Source organism: Sander lucioperca, chromosome 12 (assembly GCF_008315115.2).
Source record: "Sander lucioperca isolate FBNREF2018 chromosome 12, SLUC_FBN_1.2, whole genome shotgun sequence".
NCBI lineage: Eukaryota > Metazoa > Chordata > Actinopteri > Perciformes > Percidae > Sander > Sander lucioperca.
The window spans coordinates 25,237,466-25,255,156 of record NC_050184.1 but is presented as its reverse complement, the minus strand read 5'-3'; the positions used below and the strand labels follow the sequence as shown (position 1 = coordinate 25,255,156).

Below are 17,691 nucleotides of genomic sequence, written 5' to 3'. Positions count from 1 at the left end.
TCACCCACCAAATGGCCCACACACAAACAGAGGTGGAGACCCAGCTGTGTGCATGCAAGCATCGACAGAGCAGGATACAGTGAGCACCATGCAACAGATGCTATGACAACCTGGAGCGCGACAGCTCCATCCATCATCCGCCGAAGTCCTGATGATCAACGCAGGGTTTGGACAACTGAGGACGAGGATGCACTGGGACTTCCAGCAGGGCAACACACAATCCACTTAAAGGGCTTCTATTGGGCTATAACTGTATAAACACATTTGATATTTGATGTTCGTACAGTAGATGGCAAAAATAATGTGGAAATAGAGGAACAGCAGTGATGAGGAAACAAGATTATGACTGAAACAAAATATGGTGTGGACATTAAAGATAAACTGGAATAAACTCCGTCTGAATATTGGAGAAAACAAATTACAAAAAAGAAGGATCGAACTTGTATCTGGCTGCACTGCCTCTATCTCCTTTTCTCTTCACAGACTGTACATTATTTATGAAAAATTAAACCTGCTCCTATTCCTGCTTAGTCTGGCTCATCCACTCAGTTACCTCTTAATTGATCTCTCATCTAAGGCACGTCTGTAAATCCAGTCTGTTCCCCCCAGCCTTTCTGCCATTAAATATGGCTCCCTTATCATCAGATACTCTGAAGATGTCTGGATCAGCTGCAGCTGGACGGGTCCAGGTCACGATAGTGAGTTAATTTTCTAATTCACAGAATAATACAATTATCTTATCGCTCTGACACTTCTGTGTTTATGTCTTATAGAAACGTATTGGCAATTCTCTGTGTTGTTTCGTATTTGAACTTTACACATTACTTACAACATTGCTGTTAACATTTTTAACCTACCATAAGAGATTAATAACAATAAAAACAGTTTTCAAAGACAAATGGTCCACTCTTGGAAATCTGGTGTAATTTTAGGTCCATGCATGAAGTCTGAATAAGTAAACTGACACCATGATCATCTGTTAAAGAATCCGATAACATGACTTGGCATCTTTTAATAGGCCTCTCACCCTTAAACAATGGGTTAAGTGATAAATTGACATTTACAGCACAGCCTGCCAAGTAACACCGGGTACAGAGCACACTGAGAAACTGACCGTGAAGTAATAACGAGTGAGTGGGCAAGAGCAGAGATTTTCTATTAACACAAGGGGAGAGGAGTTGAAGGGGTTGTGGGCTATCAAAGGACCGGTTTCTTGAACAAAACTGCCTTGCTTTAACAGCCATGGGAGAGCTTGAGCACCAGCTAGTGGTAGTGGAGTTTCACTGCCAAGACGCCCCACACCAAACACATTAATCATGACCAGGGGAGTGTAAAATTCAATCGGCTCCTTCCATCCATTTCATGTGAAGCAGACTGAAGGCCGGCCTTGTAGTGCCTTAGAAAGGAAGGATAAAAAAAAAGGGGGGAAAAAGAAAGAGGAGCTCCCTACACTTCATCAGAACCCCTACTTCATAACAAATGGAGTGTCTCTCTGGCGGAGGAGTGCCATCAGAAACACGCGTTCTCTCTATCCATTTAATTCCGGCAGTGGAGGAAGGGTCAGGGAGGGAGCAGTGGGTGCGTGTTCTGCTCTCCGCTCGCCGCTTCCCCAGTCACACAGTAAACTACCTTTTAGGAATTGTTTCTCAATAAGAAATGATCAGTCCATTTATCTGCACCAGGCGGGCCTGTCTCCTCACCCAGACCTCCAATATTTTTCGTTTGACCTGATCAGGGCTATAAACTAGACCGAGACACTTTCAATTTGTCACCCGAGGAGGCCTCTGCGAGTCCCATGCTACTGATTGCATCCTCCCTCCCAAACGTAGAAATTCCTCACATGCTTGAAATCTCTTGGATTTTTTTTTTTCATGCATACAGCTACTGGGAAATAGAGCCTCTCGTTCAATGTTCAAAATGCTCTGAGAGATAATCACATCCACACACCATGTACAAGAGCACAGTGTTATTTTTGTGTTAATGAATATAGCCAGGTAAAAAGAGGATTTGTAAAATAATGTACAATAATTAAATAATAAATTACTCATGATTTTAAATGCAAAAATCGTTTTCTCTCTCTATCTCCTGCTTAACCAATACATACAGCAAAGGACACTAAGTAACCACAAATGTATCTTATTTATTCACTTATAAAGTATTCTAAATAAAAGTATAAATCAATATGGTGTTGTGCATGTTATTTTTTTTTTACAGTATATATATGCTTATCACTTTCCCAGGGTACAAGCCAGGAAAGATATGCTTAACTGTCATTAAGTCCAAGCAGTGCCTCCTAGCCCCTCCTGCTGACTCATGAGATCTCATGCACATACTTACATTGACAAACAAGTGGGTCATATGGATACAATCCTTTATCATGGTATGATATGATATGGTATATGACATGGTCTAGAAAAAGTCAAATATATATATATATATATTTTTTTTTATTAAAATAATAATGAGAAACAGTTGATGTAGATAATAACAAGACTGGAATGTCTGTTTCCTGACTAATCCATGTAATTAAATACCTGACAAATCAACATACTTTATCACATTTATGTAAAAATCATGTAAAAATCCTATATTTCCATAAAGCAGTCCTGCTCCTTGGTTTGTCACATTTCACATGACGGCCTAACACAACCAAAAATATAAAGGGAAATAGCAGTTATATGGTCTCAGGGGTATATATCGTCATAGTTATCATATGTGGCATGAAGGAAATAGAAGTCTAAGATCAACTGTGAACCCCTTCAACAAACAAGATCATCAAAAAACTGGGGGGGGAAATCACTTATTACGGGTTGTTCATTGAGGGGAGAAATATTAACCACACTGTTTTCTGTCAAAACATGTACAAACTTTGAACAGGGGGTAATTACAAGTCATACTTGACTTGCTTTCCCATCAAACCCTTTAAAACAGTTAAACATTCTTTGAATTGGATGGAACATGTCAATGATTTTTTGACAACACTGAAATATGGTGAGGAACACTCAACCACGTACGTGCAACCTGTTCAAGCTGCTGCCTCGTCCGAGTCACATGCACGCGATTAATCACTGATACCTCCGGCTGTCAACTCGCATGTATGTGGTTGCACAACATTAATGGGCAACTGAGTGGAACTGAAAAACAAAAGAAGACAATTTGCTTTACTTCTCTTACTTGTTCTTGTAACTCAGTAAAGACATCAGGTGAGGAAGAGCCTCCTTCCATATCCCGTCTGACGACACAGAGACAGATGCAGCATTGTCTCATTCACTGAGGATACCTAAAATACAGGACATACAAGCCACATAAGACAATTCCCATATTGAGACACCGTGAGTAACCAAACTATGTTATGGGCTCATGACAGATTTCATGGTTGCTTAAAGCTTGGTGGTCATGTTTTGTTTGAATAAAATGTTTATATTTGCAGTGTCCATGATGCTGTGCAATTGCACTCCATATCTTAACAGAAGTTGATATCAAGAATGATTAATAATACTTTCACAGCACAAATGTCTCTGTTGGTTCTCTCTCACTGTTACAGACACAGGAGGTACACTAACTGGATGTCACAGAGAATAAGGCTTTTCACAAATAATACTAAATAAAATAAATGATAGAGAAAATGTATTAAAAGGTTACGCACTAAGCAACTTTCCGATTGTTTTAAGCTGCCCTCTCCTGTTTATTCAGTTCTGTGGCACTTCACAATGTGCTCCATGGAACCGGAAAACATGGCATCTCACTGACGAAGGTGTGCTTTACACAGGCATTGCAGCAAACCTATCGATCTGTTCAAGTTTTATTTGCTTGAGTTCAGCAGCTTCAGATAGGGCACTATAGTCTAAGTTATTTGATTTATGGGTTTTAACTTAATTTTGTTTTTGTCTACACACTCACAAACTTTTACTCAACAATTCAGACAGAATAAAATCAATTAGTCAGAACTCTCATTTACCTGGACAACAGATCACCATGGACAATATATGCAGTTTAAAAAAGAAAGAAAAGTGGCTGCATGACCTGACCCCAACTGGTTGACGGTAACCCAAATCTGGTTCCCTGAGGTAGCCAGGCAACTGTCAAGCCCTGGGAGAAAACATGTGCATTGGAAGATCCATATTTTGCACGATATTTAGGTAAGTGGGATATTTAGTCATGACTGACTAATGTGAGGGCTCCACTTTGCATTGTTTTCAATTTATACAGTGAATGCCTTATTAGTTTAATTGGGTAGTAAGTAATAACCATGACTGACTAATTGACTCTAGAGGCAAACCATTATTTCCAATATCTGCACTACAGATTGTCGTACTCTGTTGAAAGTGAAGGGCATAGACTATGAAAAAAGATGGACGACGTGTCTCCACTTACTCCCACTGTGCAAAAGTGAAGCCAAAATATCCACTACAGATTGTTGTACTCTGTTAATGGAGGGTAAGAGATGCTGTGTTGTAGGTATGCTGAAGATTAAAGAGATTTGAACTGAATTAACCACACATTCGTTATAGTGAATTAAAGGGATAGTTTGGATTTTTTTTAAGTGAGTTATATGATATACTTGTCCATAGTCAGTGTATTACCTTCAGTAGATGGCGGTCGGCACACCCCCAGTTTTGGAGAAGCAGACAGGAGTACTGGCACGGAAGCTAAGCAATGTACTGCTGTGTATGGGGGCAGCAGCAAAACGTATTTTAGCCACTTGAAAAAAGGCCTTAAAGGTTAATCATCATACTAATGGGGCCCAGTAACTGTTAATAACTTCATTTCAACTTTTTTGTCATTCTCCGTGTCTAAAGGCTCTGACACACCAACCCGATGGCCGAGCGTCGGCAGAAAAGACAGTCGACTGATCAGTCGGCTCCCCGAGGTAAAAAAAGTGTCTCGGAACACACCGAAGCGATGCCGACTTGAGCGTACGTTCTGTGCGTGCGCGAGACGTAAAACATCTCCATAACAGCAGGTGGCGCTAATCTGTATTGTCGCCCAAAAAATAGGCCATACTACTATTTGTCCTTATTTAAGTATATGCTTGTGCCACCAGACAGAAAAATGCAACTCTGTAATTTTCTGAATGCTTCTAGCCATCTCTGTGGGAGCAGGCATCACCACACGTTCTTTCTCTGTTTGTTTTAGTCTGTTTATGTAAATGTGTAGGTCAGAACGAGAAAACAATAAAAATCATTGTTAAAAAAATATATGTGTAGGTCAGTGGGGTAAGAAGAAGCCGTACCGTAGACATCAAAGACCGGGGGTAAAAGCGAGTAACCGTAAGCTGGGAGAGCAGAGTTACACATCTCCTGAAATGCCCACTTATCTTAAATGGTAAATGGCTGCATTTATATAGGGCTTTTATCCAAAGCGCTTTACAATTTGCCTCTTATTCACCTGTTCACACACACCGATAGCAATGAGCTACGATATATAGCCTAAGTGGTGGCAATAAACTTATAGCCAACAACAATATATTGATTATATTGCGTCTGATGTCTTTTATTATGGTAAAAAAAAAATGAATGCCTTCTCCGTTAGATATGTGTGAATAGCGGGATGCATGTGTCTGAATAATCCAATTCCTGAGAATGACACCTGTTTTGGCATGTAGTTAAGGACTTGTCCCTGCCTTTTATCTCCTTCCCTAGTTCATTCAACTATGAAAACTCCATATCTTTCTTAATAACTTACTAATCGATTCTGATAGCTGACAAGAAGCAGCTGCATTTACCAACAACTGAAGTGCAATGCTAAACCTAAATAGTGTAAAGGAGGACCGAGGCTGGATAAGAAACCAATTTCAAAATATTAAGTATGCACCAAAAAAGTTAGTCTGCCGAAATAGCAAGCCAAAAAAAAAATCAACTGGCACAAACAAACAGCCCTAAGTGCACTAAGTTGAAACAAATGCGTAAACAACCGTTGTGTTGAAACTGATGGCAAGACTACAGGTACCTCTCAAAATACAGCTATATTTTTACACAGACTAAAACAAACTGGTTTGTGAAATCATAGGCTGGTAAGTTACAAACTGCCAACAAAAATATGTCTTCATATTTAAGTTTGTTCTGGAGAGTAATTGTTTTCTGTCATATCTTTCATAAAGCATTCAATATTGAACAAAATATGGAGCATCAGGCAGTAACAATATTACATGAAACAGCAATCAATAAAAAATGTCAGCTAGGTATCAAACTACAGGGCTAGTAGCTAACTATAGCTAGCTAGCTAGCTGACTATGGTCCACTTGAAAACCAAATCTGTCAGTTAAATAAACTGTTAGCATACACACCTTATAGTGTTCCCATAGCACATTTGTGTTAAGATCAACTTTGGTAAAGCACACACTTTACACACGTCCGTTAACTACCAACTGACGGACGTTTAAAATAGGACGTTAAAAAAGACGTTATTATCATAGACTGTTAATAATATACAGTCTATAGACACATTCAGGGACCAGCAGACAGTTTGGTGCCACGCCCACGCAGGTAAATTGGCACGTTTTATTCTTCTTTTTTAGTACTCTGCTGCTTAGCAACGATGTGCTCAGTGCTTCCACTGATGGCTGCGAGGTGTATTGCAGCAGTCTGCACTCCTACAGTCTGAACTGCTGCAGGGAGCTTTACCTGCCCTCTGGTGGGCAAGAACCACTGCCAGTGTGTGATAATTGAATGTACCATGTACACATAATAAATATATAAGGTATCAAAACTAGATTTTCACACTAGGTTCCTCTGCAAGCCTTAGGATTGGTAAAAAAAAAAATACATAAGCCACCTTAACGTTTTAAGTTTTTAATTGTGCTTTAATAGTGCATAATGTAATTATCAAAATTGCAACATAGTAATTGCAACACAGTCTTTCTATGCTAGAATACTACCTGGCCCCAGATTGTATCTCTAAAATTGTTATTATATACAATAATTTAGATTAAATGTATGCAACTTTTGAGCACAAAACTGAAATAATGAGGGTCTTAAAACTAGAGTTTGACACAAGGACCTCAAGACAGGGCCTAAAATTAGGTAATAAAGCAGGACCCTTATAAAGTCAGTTAATATTGTATTTTAGTGTTGCATATTCCCAAACAAAAGTGTCCACAGCAGGCCTGGAACTCTTGAGCTGCAACAGCACTGACAGGAACACATTATGAGAAAAATAAAAGTGGATCTTTAAATGGCTAACCCTGCAGTCGACATATTCTCACATTCGTGTACAAATATCAATTTGCTGTGCTATAGATCACTGCAGGTAGGTCCATACAGCATGTTCATCATCCTGCATCCCTAAATGGAAATCTAAGTCAAAACAACCATTTTTAAGTTACAGACTTATCACAAGGGGAACGAATACATACAGACACTCACAAATACCCTCTTCCCGATCTTCGGAATCATTCGAAGTGGGCACAGTTTGTGGTACAACACTGACACCTCCTGGCAAAGTTGCACTGCATGCAAAGTACACTAAGTAGTTCAGTGTGGAAAAAATGTATCAAAAGCTAACACTCAGTGCATGACCAATAAGGCTTTATTTGAGGATGTGAGGAATAAATGGCAGGTGACAGTTTTTATCTCAAAGGTGAGCAATTACACAGGTCTACAGATTACTGCTTTGGCTGCATACATACTCAGTATCAGCAAAAACGAGGATAAACATGTCAGTGTTTTCATTTGCAATAAGTCCTACAAGGTGATCGTAATGTGTGATGTTTATCGTCTACATCAGAGTACCATTTAACATGCAAAGGTACTCCATTTGTATATCCATTTAATTTGAGTTGGTTTACCTATTTACGAAATGGTGAGTTGTTCTGTGGTTTGATTACAGTTTCACTGAATCTACCTACAGTAGTAACCTCAAGAACAAGATCTACAAAAAACCATGCAGGCAGAAGTGAACATTTGGTGACAGTGACCTTACTTGTTTGAAAGCAAATGACAAACCTTTAATATACTGCTTACTGACGTTGTCAGGGCCAAATACCTCTGAAGAAAAACAAAACCATAAAGAAAACAAAAGCGGGAAATGCAGAACACATGCAGTGAATATGGAATGTAAATCACAAATAATTGGCCATTTTTCTGAACACCTGGTTGATGATGTTAATGGTAATGGGACAAAAAGTACAATAAGTTCTTGCTCAAAAATCGTAAGAAGAAAGGCAATTATGACGGCTGAAATCGGATAAATGCTACTGTTTCTTTGAGGCTCTTAATGCACTTTATGTCATCACAGGAACAAATGGCACTTCATTTTTGTTTTCACAGCTTTTCATTTACAATGCTTGGGTGAAATGTGAAATAGGCTTATAAAGAAAAATTGGCACAGAGTGGTGACAAGGCCACTATGTCGGCGCTAGACTGTAATAAAGTGACAATACAGTGGAAAACCAGGATAAAAAGTAGTCTTTTCACAGTATCATTATTAGACCAAAAAGATAAAGACATGTTTCCTTCCTGAAAATATATACCACTACATTCTGTGTGAAGGTACAGAGAGTTAAGAAATAAAGTAAACCAGTTAAAAACATAAAGCTATAAACCAGGCTAAACCCAGGCTATGGGGCGGGAGCAAATTTACCCAAAAAACTAAGCTATAAGTCTCTCAAAGGGAATCATCCTCACATACCATTGTCTTCCATTATTTATCATGCAGAAGAAAAATACAGCAATTAAAAAAATAATGAAACTAAGAACCAGGTGTGGACGGGGCCTGTGGCACACGAGCCGTTCCCTGGACCTGAGCCTGCTCTGACTATGTACAAGTATGAATGAAGTGAACTATGTGGCCATACTTGACTGGAAAGTGGTCAGACACAGCCTGGTCTCATCTCACATTCATCACTATTTACTCTCGCAGATCACATATAAACTACATCACTGCCAAAAAAGACAGATGCTTTTAACTGAAGTCACAATGTGTTAATTGAATTGAATTGAATTGAATTGTTAATCTCAACGCTAACAATGTATCCACTTAATCCCATTCTAGCATGGCCACATAGTGTGGAGGGGTTGTGCGGGTGGACATGGACAACAAATATATATTACACTTTTATATACAATGAAATGGAGAGGGGCACAGTGGCAATTTCAGAGGGTGTTTCTCTTTTTAATGCAATGAGTCTTCCTGTCTTAACACGATGAAGAGATGGTAAGATTCAGAGGACCCGGGACCTCTTGCTAGCCAGTGAACCATGCTGAAAGAGAACAGAACACCGTTAATGTTAAACAGCTATGTATCTAGAGCTCCAGCCACAGTGAACTGACCTTTTCAGAACATTCCCAACAGTTACATTGACGAAAACTGACAAGCTGGAGTATGGCGTTTCTTTCTGTGACCTACCTTGGCCTGCTTGTAAAAGTGAGGGGCCAACTCGACCAACCAGGACGACTCCACAGCGGTCACATCGCGCATGTAGTATTTTGCCGTCTGCACCACTTCATTGAAAACAACCCTGGAAAGGAGACAACGTAAGATACTTTAAGTCTAGCTTTGGAAACACTTTTAAGTCGGAGAGCATCATTTCTACTCTAAGTGTATGCAAATTCTCTACACACCATAAATGTACAAGAATAAGGGAGAAACCACAGTAGTAACGATGCTGTAGAAAGAAAATGCACTGACCATTTTGGAGGTTTCTCTCCAAACAGCACAGAGTTGGGGTGGATGTGAAGCTCGCGATCGTCTCGTAAAGTCCTGGCAGAGCAAATGTATACGAGAGTGAGTTGTGTGATTTTTAAAGTGGACGAATACTGAAATAATTCCTTTGCTGGGAAAAGTTAGATATCTAACAAAAGAGTAACAAACAGCTAAAGAGTAATCTCACCGGTAGGAACCAGAATGGTGGATGCGGGCTGCATTAGCGAAAAACCCATATACAATGCACTTCAAGATCACATCAGGGTCACCTGTGCAAAACAAAGAAGCAATGAATGTGTCAAATTACCATTTCAATTTAGTCATGACAGTGACGCAAAGGGTGCATTCAAAGTCGCAAACATTTATATGATTAAAAACAACAGCTACTGTCGCTGCCTCGTCTTTACATGTCACTCATTCTACTCGGGATGATACAACCCCACACGTTACATAACACATACAAACCTTCACTTGAAGTCCGTGGCACCTTAAACTTGTTCATGAGACGCCGGAGCTGCTCTCGTACAGTCACAGCCCGCAGCAGACCCTTATAATTGAGGAAGTGTTCCTGACACCACTGGGAGCTTTTCTGGTGCTGCAGGAAAGAGGAAAGGGTTTCATAGTCTTGGTCAGAGTCAACTTTTACCCTGACTTGTGCTGAGTTCGCAAGCCCCAAGTGTTCAAGTAATCACTGTCGCCGACAGAGCTAAACATTGTACATATATTCACACACGCTATACCTTAATGAATGCTTCGTACACATTCAGCATGGTGAGATGGTCTCCCTCAGCAACTGCAAACTTCCTGTGCTCTCGGGCCTGCAGGGTGAGATAGCAAAAATGGGATAATTGTTATGCTGACAAAGCACTTCTGCAAAATAGACAAGATGCGCCGTTTGAAAGCCCGTTTTTCACTTACAGCAGCTTTCTTCTGATTGGACGGCACAACAAATATATTCTGAATCTGCATCATTGCTGCAATGGTAACAATCTCTTTGGAGCAGCCAAAGTTTCCTGACTCGAGGAGCATCTTGGCAAACATGGGACTGAGAGGAAACTCTGCCATCCGCACACCCATGGGATCAGTCAAACGTCCGTAATGGTCCAGACCTGCCAAAAGACACACAACTGGTTAAGATTCTACCTCATGTGCAAGGACACCTTAGCTTGTACGTAGATGTTTGCCGACACAGGATTTGGAACACTAGACATGTAGTTGTAGGACGGCTTCCCTTTTTACTACACCACCCTGCTGCCAGTCTTGATTCTTACCTCCCAGAGCGTAGAGCAGCTCTAGAGCTTGAACCATGGTCTGAGCTGGAGGAGGCTGCACAATTATTTAAAAAAAAAACAAATGAAAATGCATGTTAAGTCCAACAATTACAATATTTACTCTGAAAGACAGAATTAAATGAGAATCTGGGGGTCCTTGGGAAGTCTTGTCATTACATCTTTTAAAGCCCAAACACACAATGACTGCATTCATTTTATGGTTTCTATGCATTTTCCCCCAGCGCCCAGGGCCCATTCGGGCTAATTAAAATGTAAAGTACAATTCCTTTCACGGTGGGTGAACACATCACAGCCACCCTGTGGATGCAAAGAAGCTACTCACAGAAAGGAAGCTGAACCGCAGCACGTTGTCAATGCCTAATGCTTTGAGCTGCAGAATGACAGGGGCCAAATTGGTGCGCTGCATCTCCGGCACAGTAGAGGCAGGCAGTTTCTCAAAGTCCTCCTCTGATGAAAGGAACAGAGGCAATAAGAAACGCAGGGAGGGAAAGACAAAGTGACAGGCAGAGAGGGTGGAGGGAGGTGGATAAAAACTACAACACTTTGCCACAAATGTTACCAATGCAAATGTCTCTCACAGACGATCTTCTACAAGACTTACCATCATTCTTCTATTCCTGCAAACTCATACATACCTGTGTATAGTCTAAAGCATTTCCCAGGTCGGTTTCGTCCGGCTCTCCCAGCCCTCTGGCTGGCTGAAGCCTTGGAGATGGGAGTAACCACCAGTGATTCAATGGCAGTGCGAGGGTTATAGGCTCGCAGCTTCACAAATGCACAGTCAATGACAAATACAACTCCATTTATGGTGATGGAGGTCTCAGCTATGTTCGTGGCCACCACAACCTGGAAGAAACATCAGACAGGAAAAAGTCATTTATTTTGTTAATTACGCTATTTTACCAGCTATTGTTTCTCATGTTGACACCTGCACTGCACAGTGTAACTCAATGTGGTAGCTCTCTTATCATTTTCTGTAAGAACGGTGTCGGTTTACTTTATATGGTTGATTTACCAGCTATAGAGGCTAGGGGTGCACGATTCAGAAAACGTCACGATTCGATATTGATTTTTAGGCTCAAGATTCGATTCAAAATCGATTTTCGATTAAAAAAACGATTCACGGGTGCCCGGATAGCTCAGTTGGTAGAGCGGGCGCCCATATATAGAGGTTTACTCCTCGACGCAGCGGGCCCAGGTTCGACTCCAACCTGCGGCCCTTTGCTGCATGTCAATCCCCCTCTCTCTCCCCTTTCATGTCTTCTGCTGTTCTATCAAAATAAAGGCTGAAAATGGCCAAAAACATAATCTTAAAAAAGAAAAAAAAAAAACGGTATGTAAATGTAGTTACTTTTCCCATGTGATTGCAGTAGACATACAATAAAAAATAAATAAATAAATACAAAATATGAATCGATTTTTGGAATTCAATTAATCGATTTTGAATCGGTAGAGCTTGAATCGCGATACGAATGTGAATCGATTTTTTTGCACACCCCTAATACAGGCCATATCTGGAAGTCATGCTTTTATGTAATTTTGTGTGTAATTAATTAGCATCTCTGCCATTTTATATATAGCCCAGAAATACCTTTGTAAAAAATATAAAAGGGCTTTTTGAGAGGTGCAACAATTATGGGCTTTGACCTTTGAATGGCCGCACACATCTCAGCAATTCAAGTGGAATGAAAGACATGAAATTTAATGACAATTCAGTTTGATTACTGGGATGCTTTTCGGTTTTGCTTAGACTTTGGAATATATACCAAATAGTGGAAATGCAAACTTCAGACTATAAAATGACATGATACCTTGCGAACAGAGTTGGGCGTCCTCTCAAAGACCTTCATCTGCTCAGCGTAAGGTAGACCAGAGTACATGGGCAAAATTCTCAGGTGTTTCTTCATGCCGTATCGTGACAGAGACCTGGCCTGGTCCTGCAGAAGGGACACCACTTTCTCCACCTCTTCCTAAGGGGAAAAATACAAGGGACAATGATCAGAATAGAAGAACGACTGACCATGCTACAATATAGTAATAAAATAACAAACGGGATGCTAGCGTAATTATATGCAATCTACACCCTTCTGTCAAATAAAGGTTGAGTTATAGTAAAGAAAGGGCCACTAACCTGCCCAGTAAGAAAAGCCAGGACGTCTCCGTCATCCTCCGTCTCATGGATCTTCAGCACTGTCTCCACTGTAGCCTTCACATAGTCTGGGACAGGACTGAGAACAAACAAAAGACACTTCAGAGTTAAAGGCAAATTATACAATTGATACACCATTTCCTCAGACTGGATTATGTGTGTCGACTACCTGACAGTGTAGAAGACATCCACTGGAAAGGTACGTCCCTCCACTGTCAGAATTCCACACGTGTCCTTGTTAGGATCTCCGGACTCGTTCAGGTTGAAGAAGTCGTGGAATTTCTTCAGATGAAGGTGATACCACAGTTAGTAAAGGGAACACTACTGAGGCAATTATTGATCATGAATAGTTTCGCAGCAACAAAGCAGTGTGATACTTTGGCTGCCCTCAATCTGACATCATAAAAAAGTATGCAACTTACTACTGCAGTATAACTAAATAATTTGCATGTGTCGATAAAATATTGTTAAACCGAAAGTACAGTAGATGTCTGATATGGCATTTCAGCTGACTTGTTTAATGCTGAGCGCAGTCGTGGCCTGATTGTGTCTGTCTTTCATCAGTGTATCGCAGATGTCAGTACAATGTGATCTGACCTGACATTTTCCCTCTATCCGTCTTTGTTTCTCTGTTCTCGCTAATAAAGCATATCTGTTCATCTTAATGATGCAGTCACCTTGGCATCCAGAGTGGCAGAGGCCACAATCAGCCTCAGGTCTTGCCGCTTTTTCTGAATCTGTAGAAGAATTAGGAGTACACAAAACAGTGGGAACAGAGAAGTTTTGTCAGGTTGGAAAAGAACTTTCTAGGATTATTTTCTTGTCTAGTAAAGTATAAATTGAAATAGTAAAGTTGAATTTGTTTCACTGACAGAATCAGCTGGAATTACCTTCTTTAGTAGACCAATGGCTATGTCTGTATACATGGTTCTCTCATGTGCTTCGTCCAGCATCAACACACTGAGGATAACAGCACAATAAAAAACAGTAGTTACAAAGAGTCCAACCCAGTTTTGATAACACAAACAAATTCACAAATCTAATAACATTGTACCTTTTTCACAGAAGACATGTTTGACAGAAAAGCACAGGTGTAAATAATAAAATGAATGATCGCTGAATTCCATTTAGCTGCTTCAGCACCATTTAGCTGCTCAACTGTCACACTGTGACGTCTTACTGGGACACTTGAATAGAACAATTGTTACTGTTGTTAGTATCTGTGCTTTTTCTTGAAATGTCAAAATATCTGCTGTGAAAACAGCTTATGCAACACTTTAATTACAATCACATACCTGTATTTTTTCAAAAGAGGATCAGCCATCATCTCCCGCACCAGCATGCCATCTGTAAGGAACTGAAGCACACAGGCACAATTAAGTACAGAAAGGAACCAAACACGGGACAGCTTGTAATGAAGACTTCACACGTGGCGAAAAATACCTTGATCCTTGTGGCGTGGGGATCAGAGCAGTCATCAAATCGGATGGTGTAGCCCACCTCATGTCCCACCAGGGCCCCCCGCTCCTCTGCTACACGGTTAGCTACCTATCAGGAAGAGAGAGGGAAAAATAAAGAATTTCGCACCTGTCCTTCAGTGTGAAGTAAATGTATTGCAGTGAAATGACATTGGCAAAGTGTGACAGAGGACATCAAGAGAGGTCTCACAGAGATGGCAGCCACACGGCGAGGCTGTGTCACTCCAATCACCTTCCCCTCCGTCGCCCAGCCAGCCTCCAGCAGGTACTGAAAGGAGTCAGATGAAAGGAATAGGTAGATCAAAAAAAAGGAGCATGAGATAGAGACACTGATGTTGCAGAACAGCAGACTTTGCATAAATTAGCTGATGTGGTCCAAATCCTGCTAAAAAAAGAGGCTAGTAAGCATCAAGCCAAGGTCACTGTGGTAGTTAAGCCACATGAAGGGTATCAGTCCGCTGCGGCAATGTTGCGCCTTCGGCTGTTAGATTTATGTGACTTTAAGGGTATTTTGCTTTTTTTTTTTTTAAAAAGGTGGATAACAAATGATGGACACCAGTATACCAGTTCTCACTCATTTCACTTTTTTTTTTTTTTCTTTAAAGTGGTGCCAAAATGTTGCATGGATGAAATTATACTAACCTGAGGTAACTGCGTTGTTTTCCCACATCCTGTCTCACCAACTATGATGACAGTCTGGAAGCTCTCCACCAAGTACAAGATATTGTTTCTGTGCTGAATAGGACACAATGAACAAAAAGTTCACTGACAGACAGTACACACTAGACCGAGTTCAACCCACTTCCCACACTAACGTTACATTCATGCATGCTCAGAAGCGATGTGAAACCTTGAAAACAGGGAGTTTCTGTCGTTGTTTCTCTATGGAGAGGGCTGTGTGCGGGTTGAAGATGATGGGGGAGCCGGTTGTCTCTGTGTTGAGCTCCCGCTCCTCTGAGATTCCCGGAGCCTCAGACCCTGGAGCAGGGCATATAGTGAAGGTGAAGGTGAAGATAAGATGTTTTATTTAAATGTAACGTTAAGCTGGCTGAAGATTTGGTAGGATGCCAGCCAGGGTTTAGTGCAATGCCCTGACTTAAAACGAAGGACCTATAAGCGATGAAAGCCCTTCACTGGTGCAATTTTGATCGCATATATTCACGTAGCTGTCATACTTTCAGCCTCATAGCCTGTGCGTTTTATGTTGGCAGGTTATACTTTGATTCCGCAGAGCTAACGTTACCCGGGCTGAACTCAACTGGCTGCAGAGATCACGCAGCTGCTGTGAACGCGGCTAAAGCCAAACCGAGACTGACTGAACTTTACTGGCAGCTGCACGTTAATAAATATATACCCGAAACAATTACATTAATGCCTAAGTTAATCTTTTTTTCCGTCCTTACCCGGCTTCCAAAATTTCATCGTGGAAAGGGGAGCCGCCATCTTGGTTTCTACGTCACATATTTTTTTTTCTTTCCGCGTAGACGACGTCATGATCTGGTTCCTAGATTTTATGAATGATGTCGATGCGAATACATCTGCAACTGCAGGTTCAAGTTAGCTGAAATTCTTTGTTTTCCAGCAGGTGCCAACAAAATTCACTGTATCCAAATACAGTAATTATACAAAGTAACAACACACTAATAAATAAACTGAATACTGGTACATATTTATTATACTTTTATTTTATGTTATTATTTTTTTTCATATTAATGTTTAATATGTTTATGTATGCACCAACAACCAAGGCAAATTCCTTGTAAGTGTTACTTGGCAATAAATCATTTTCTGATTCTGATTCTGATAGCACGCAACTGAACAGATTCATACAAAAATAATTAATAATTAAGGAGAATGATAAAAGTAGTATTATAGCCCATTTGCACCAGGAAAAGAAGAAATACAGATGAAAAGCAACAGTGTTATAGTCAAAATTTGTACTATTGACTATGTGAGTCAAGGTTTTCACCAGTGGTGGAAAGTAACACAGTAGCATTTTTCGATAATATCGGCTGCTAACGTTTGGCAAGGTATTTTGGAAGTTCAACATCAGCTCCTATAATAAGTTAAGTTAATTACAGACTATCAGACCCCTAACAAAAATGTCCCCATTGAAACCCAGTAAAACTAAAATGTTTGATGCCACGGCCACTTCGGCATAAAATCATGCATTCTATTAAGGCTTTCAAACCAGAGCCCTGGCTTCAAAATTGTAGTTTTTACTTTTTTCCAATTTTTGTGTTGTTTTTTCAAACAACAGTGGCATTATGTAAACAAACTGGCATTTAAAGGGTTACAATTCGGGAAATTAATGAATATTTGGTAGTTCAGGACGGAATTTGGTTAAAAGATTTGACTCAGTGAAAGTGGAAAATACTATTAATATATCATTTTATGGGAGTTTTTGATACGGACATTTTTGTCCTCTTAGGACATCAGAGCATCTTTTGAAAAGGGATGCACAGGGGTTAAGTACGCTATCATTTTGAGGTACTTGTACTTCCATTTTACATTATACTTCTTCTCCACTGCATTTATGAGAGAACTATTGTACTTTTTACTTCAAACTATTTATCCAACAGATATAGTTACTAGTAGTTACTTTAGTGTTTTACATACAGATCATATAGTCAGCTTTCAAAATATGATGCAACCGAAAGTAAATGAAGTAGTTAAAATTAGCTCAACTGGCTACAACATTAAAATGCTGTTTACATAGTGATACCTCAGTAATAATGATCAAACTCTTGCCAGGGGAATTCTGCAGGCAAATTAGTATTTTTACTTGTGATACTTCAAGTAGCCTACATGTTGCTGATAATTCTTCTGTACTTCTGCCTAAGTCAAATTACAAATGCAGCTCTTCAACTTTTATTCTCATTGTATGGTATTGCTACTTTTACTCTCAAATACTTTTTCCACTTTCATATCATTTTGACTTACCATGAGTATATTTATTTTGTCACTTCTACCATCTGCTTTGTTTTTCTTGGCAGAAATGGGTTTCCATATATTATGAAGATAGCAAAGACAGAGAAAGCTAAAAGCAAATTTTAGTACAATGCATTTCAGTAAAAGGAAAATCTGCATCTTAGTAACATCAGCATGGAGTCCAAGGTGAAGGCACAAG

The 17,691-nt window shown here is 40.0% G+C and overlaps 1 protein-coding gene and 1 long non-coding RNA gene across 3 annotated transcripts in view; both read right to left on the bottom strand.

Moving 5' to 3' along the window:
* Positions 1–6,444, bottom strand: part of LOC116062122 — a 37,522-nt gene extending 31,078 nt beyond the window's left edge. For both annotated transcript variants that reach the window (XR_004107885.2, XR_004899027.1), the window contains exons 1-2: positions 6,287–6,444; positions 3,175–3,280 (exon numbers count right to left, since the gene is read on the bottom strand). This is a non-coding gene — a long non-coding RNA (uncharacterized LOC116062122). The remainder of the gene's footprint in view (positions 1–3,174; positions 3,281–6,286) is intronic.
* Positions 6,445–7,504: 1,060 nt separating this feature from the next.
* zgc:158828 (probable ATP-dependent RNA helicase DHX35) lies at positions 7,505–16,058 on the bottom strand. Its single transcript, XM_031316678.2, has 21 exons — positions 15,965–16,058; positions 15,412–15,539; positions 15,204–15,296; positions 14,752–14,829; positions 14,527–14,631; positions 14,379–14,440; positions 13,974–14,043; positions 13,761–13,820; positions 13,253–13,365; positions 13,066–13,162; positions 12,746–12,904; positions 11,570–11,780; positions 11,257–11,381; positions 10,914–10,968; positions 10,561–10,751; positions 10,383–10,460; positions 10,108–10,237; positions 9,830–9,911; positions 9,628–9,699; positions 9,346–9,457; positions 7,505–9,199 (listed from the first exon to the last, which is right to left on the bottom strand). The coding sequence occupies exons 1-21, from the start codon at positions 16,053–16,055 to the stop codon at positions 9,161–9,163; spliced, it is 2,151 nt and encodes a 716-aa protein (XP_031172538.1). The 5' UTR covers positions 16,056–16,058; the 3' UTR covers positions 7,505–9,160.
* Positions 16,059–17,691: the final 1,633 nt, after the last annotated feature.

Coding starts and splice junctions, on each gene's coding strand:
- zgc:158828 (XM_031316678.2), bottom strand. CDS start 16,055: ATGACGTCGTCTACGCGGAAAGAAAAAAAAATATGTGACGTAGAAACC. Junction 15,540..15,964: donor GATGAAATTTTGGAAGCCGG/GTAAGGACGGAA, acceptor GCCCTGCTCCAG/GGTCTGAGGCTCCGGGAATC. Junction 10,969..11,256: donor TGCGGTTCAGCTTCCTTTCT/GTGAGTAGCTTC, acceptor ATAATTGTGCAG/CCTCCTCCAGCTCAGACCAT.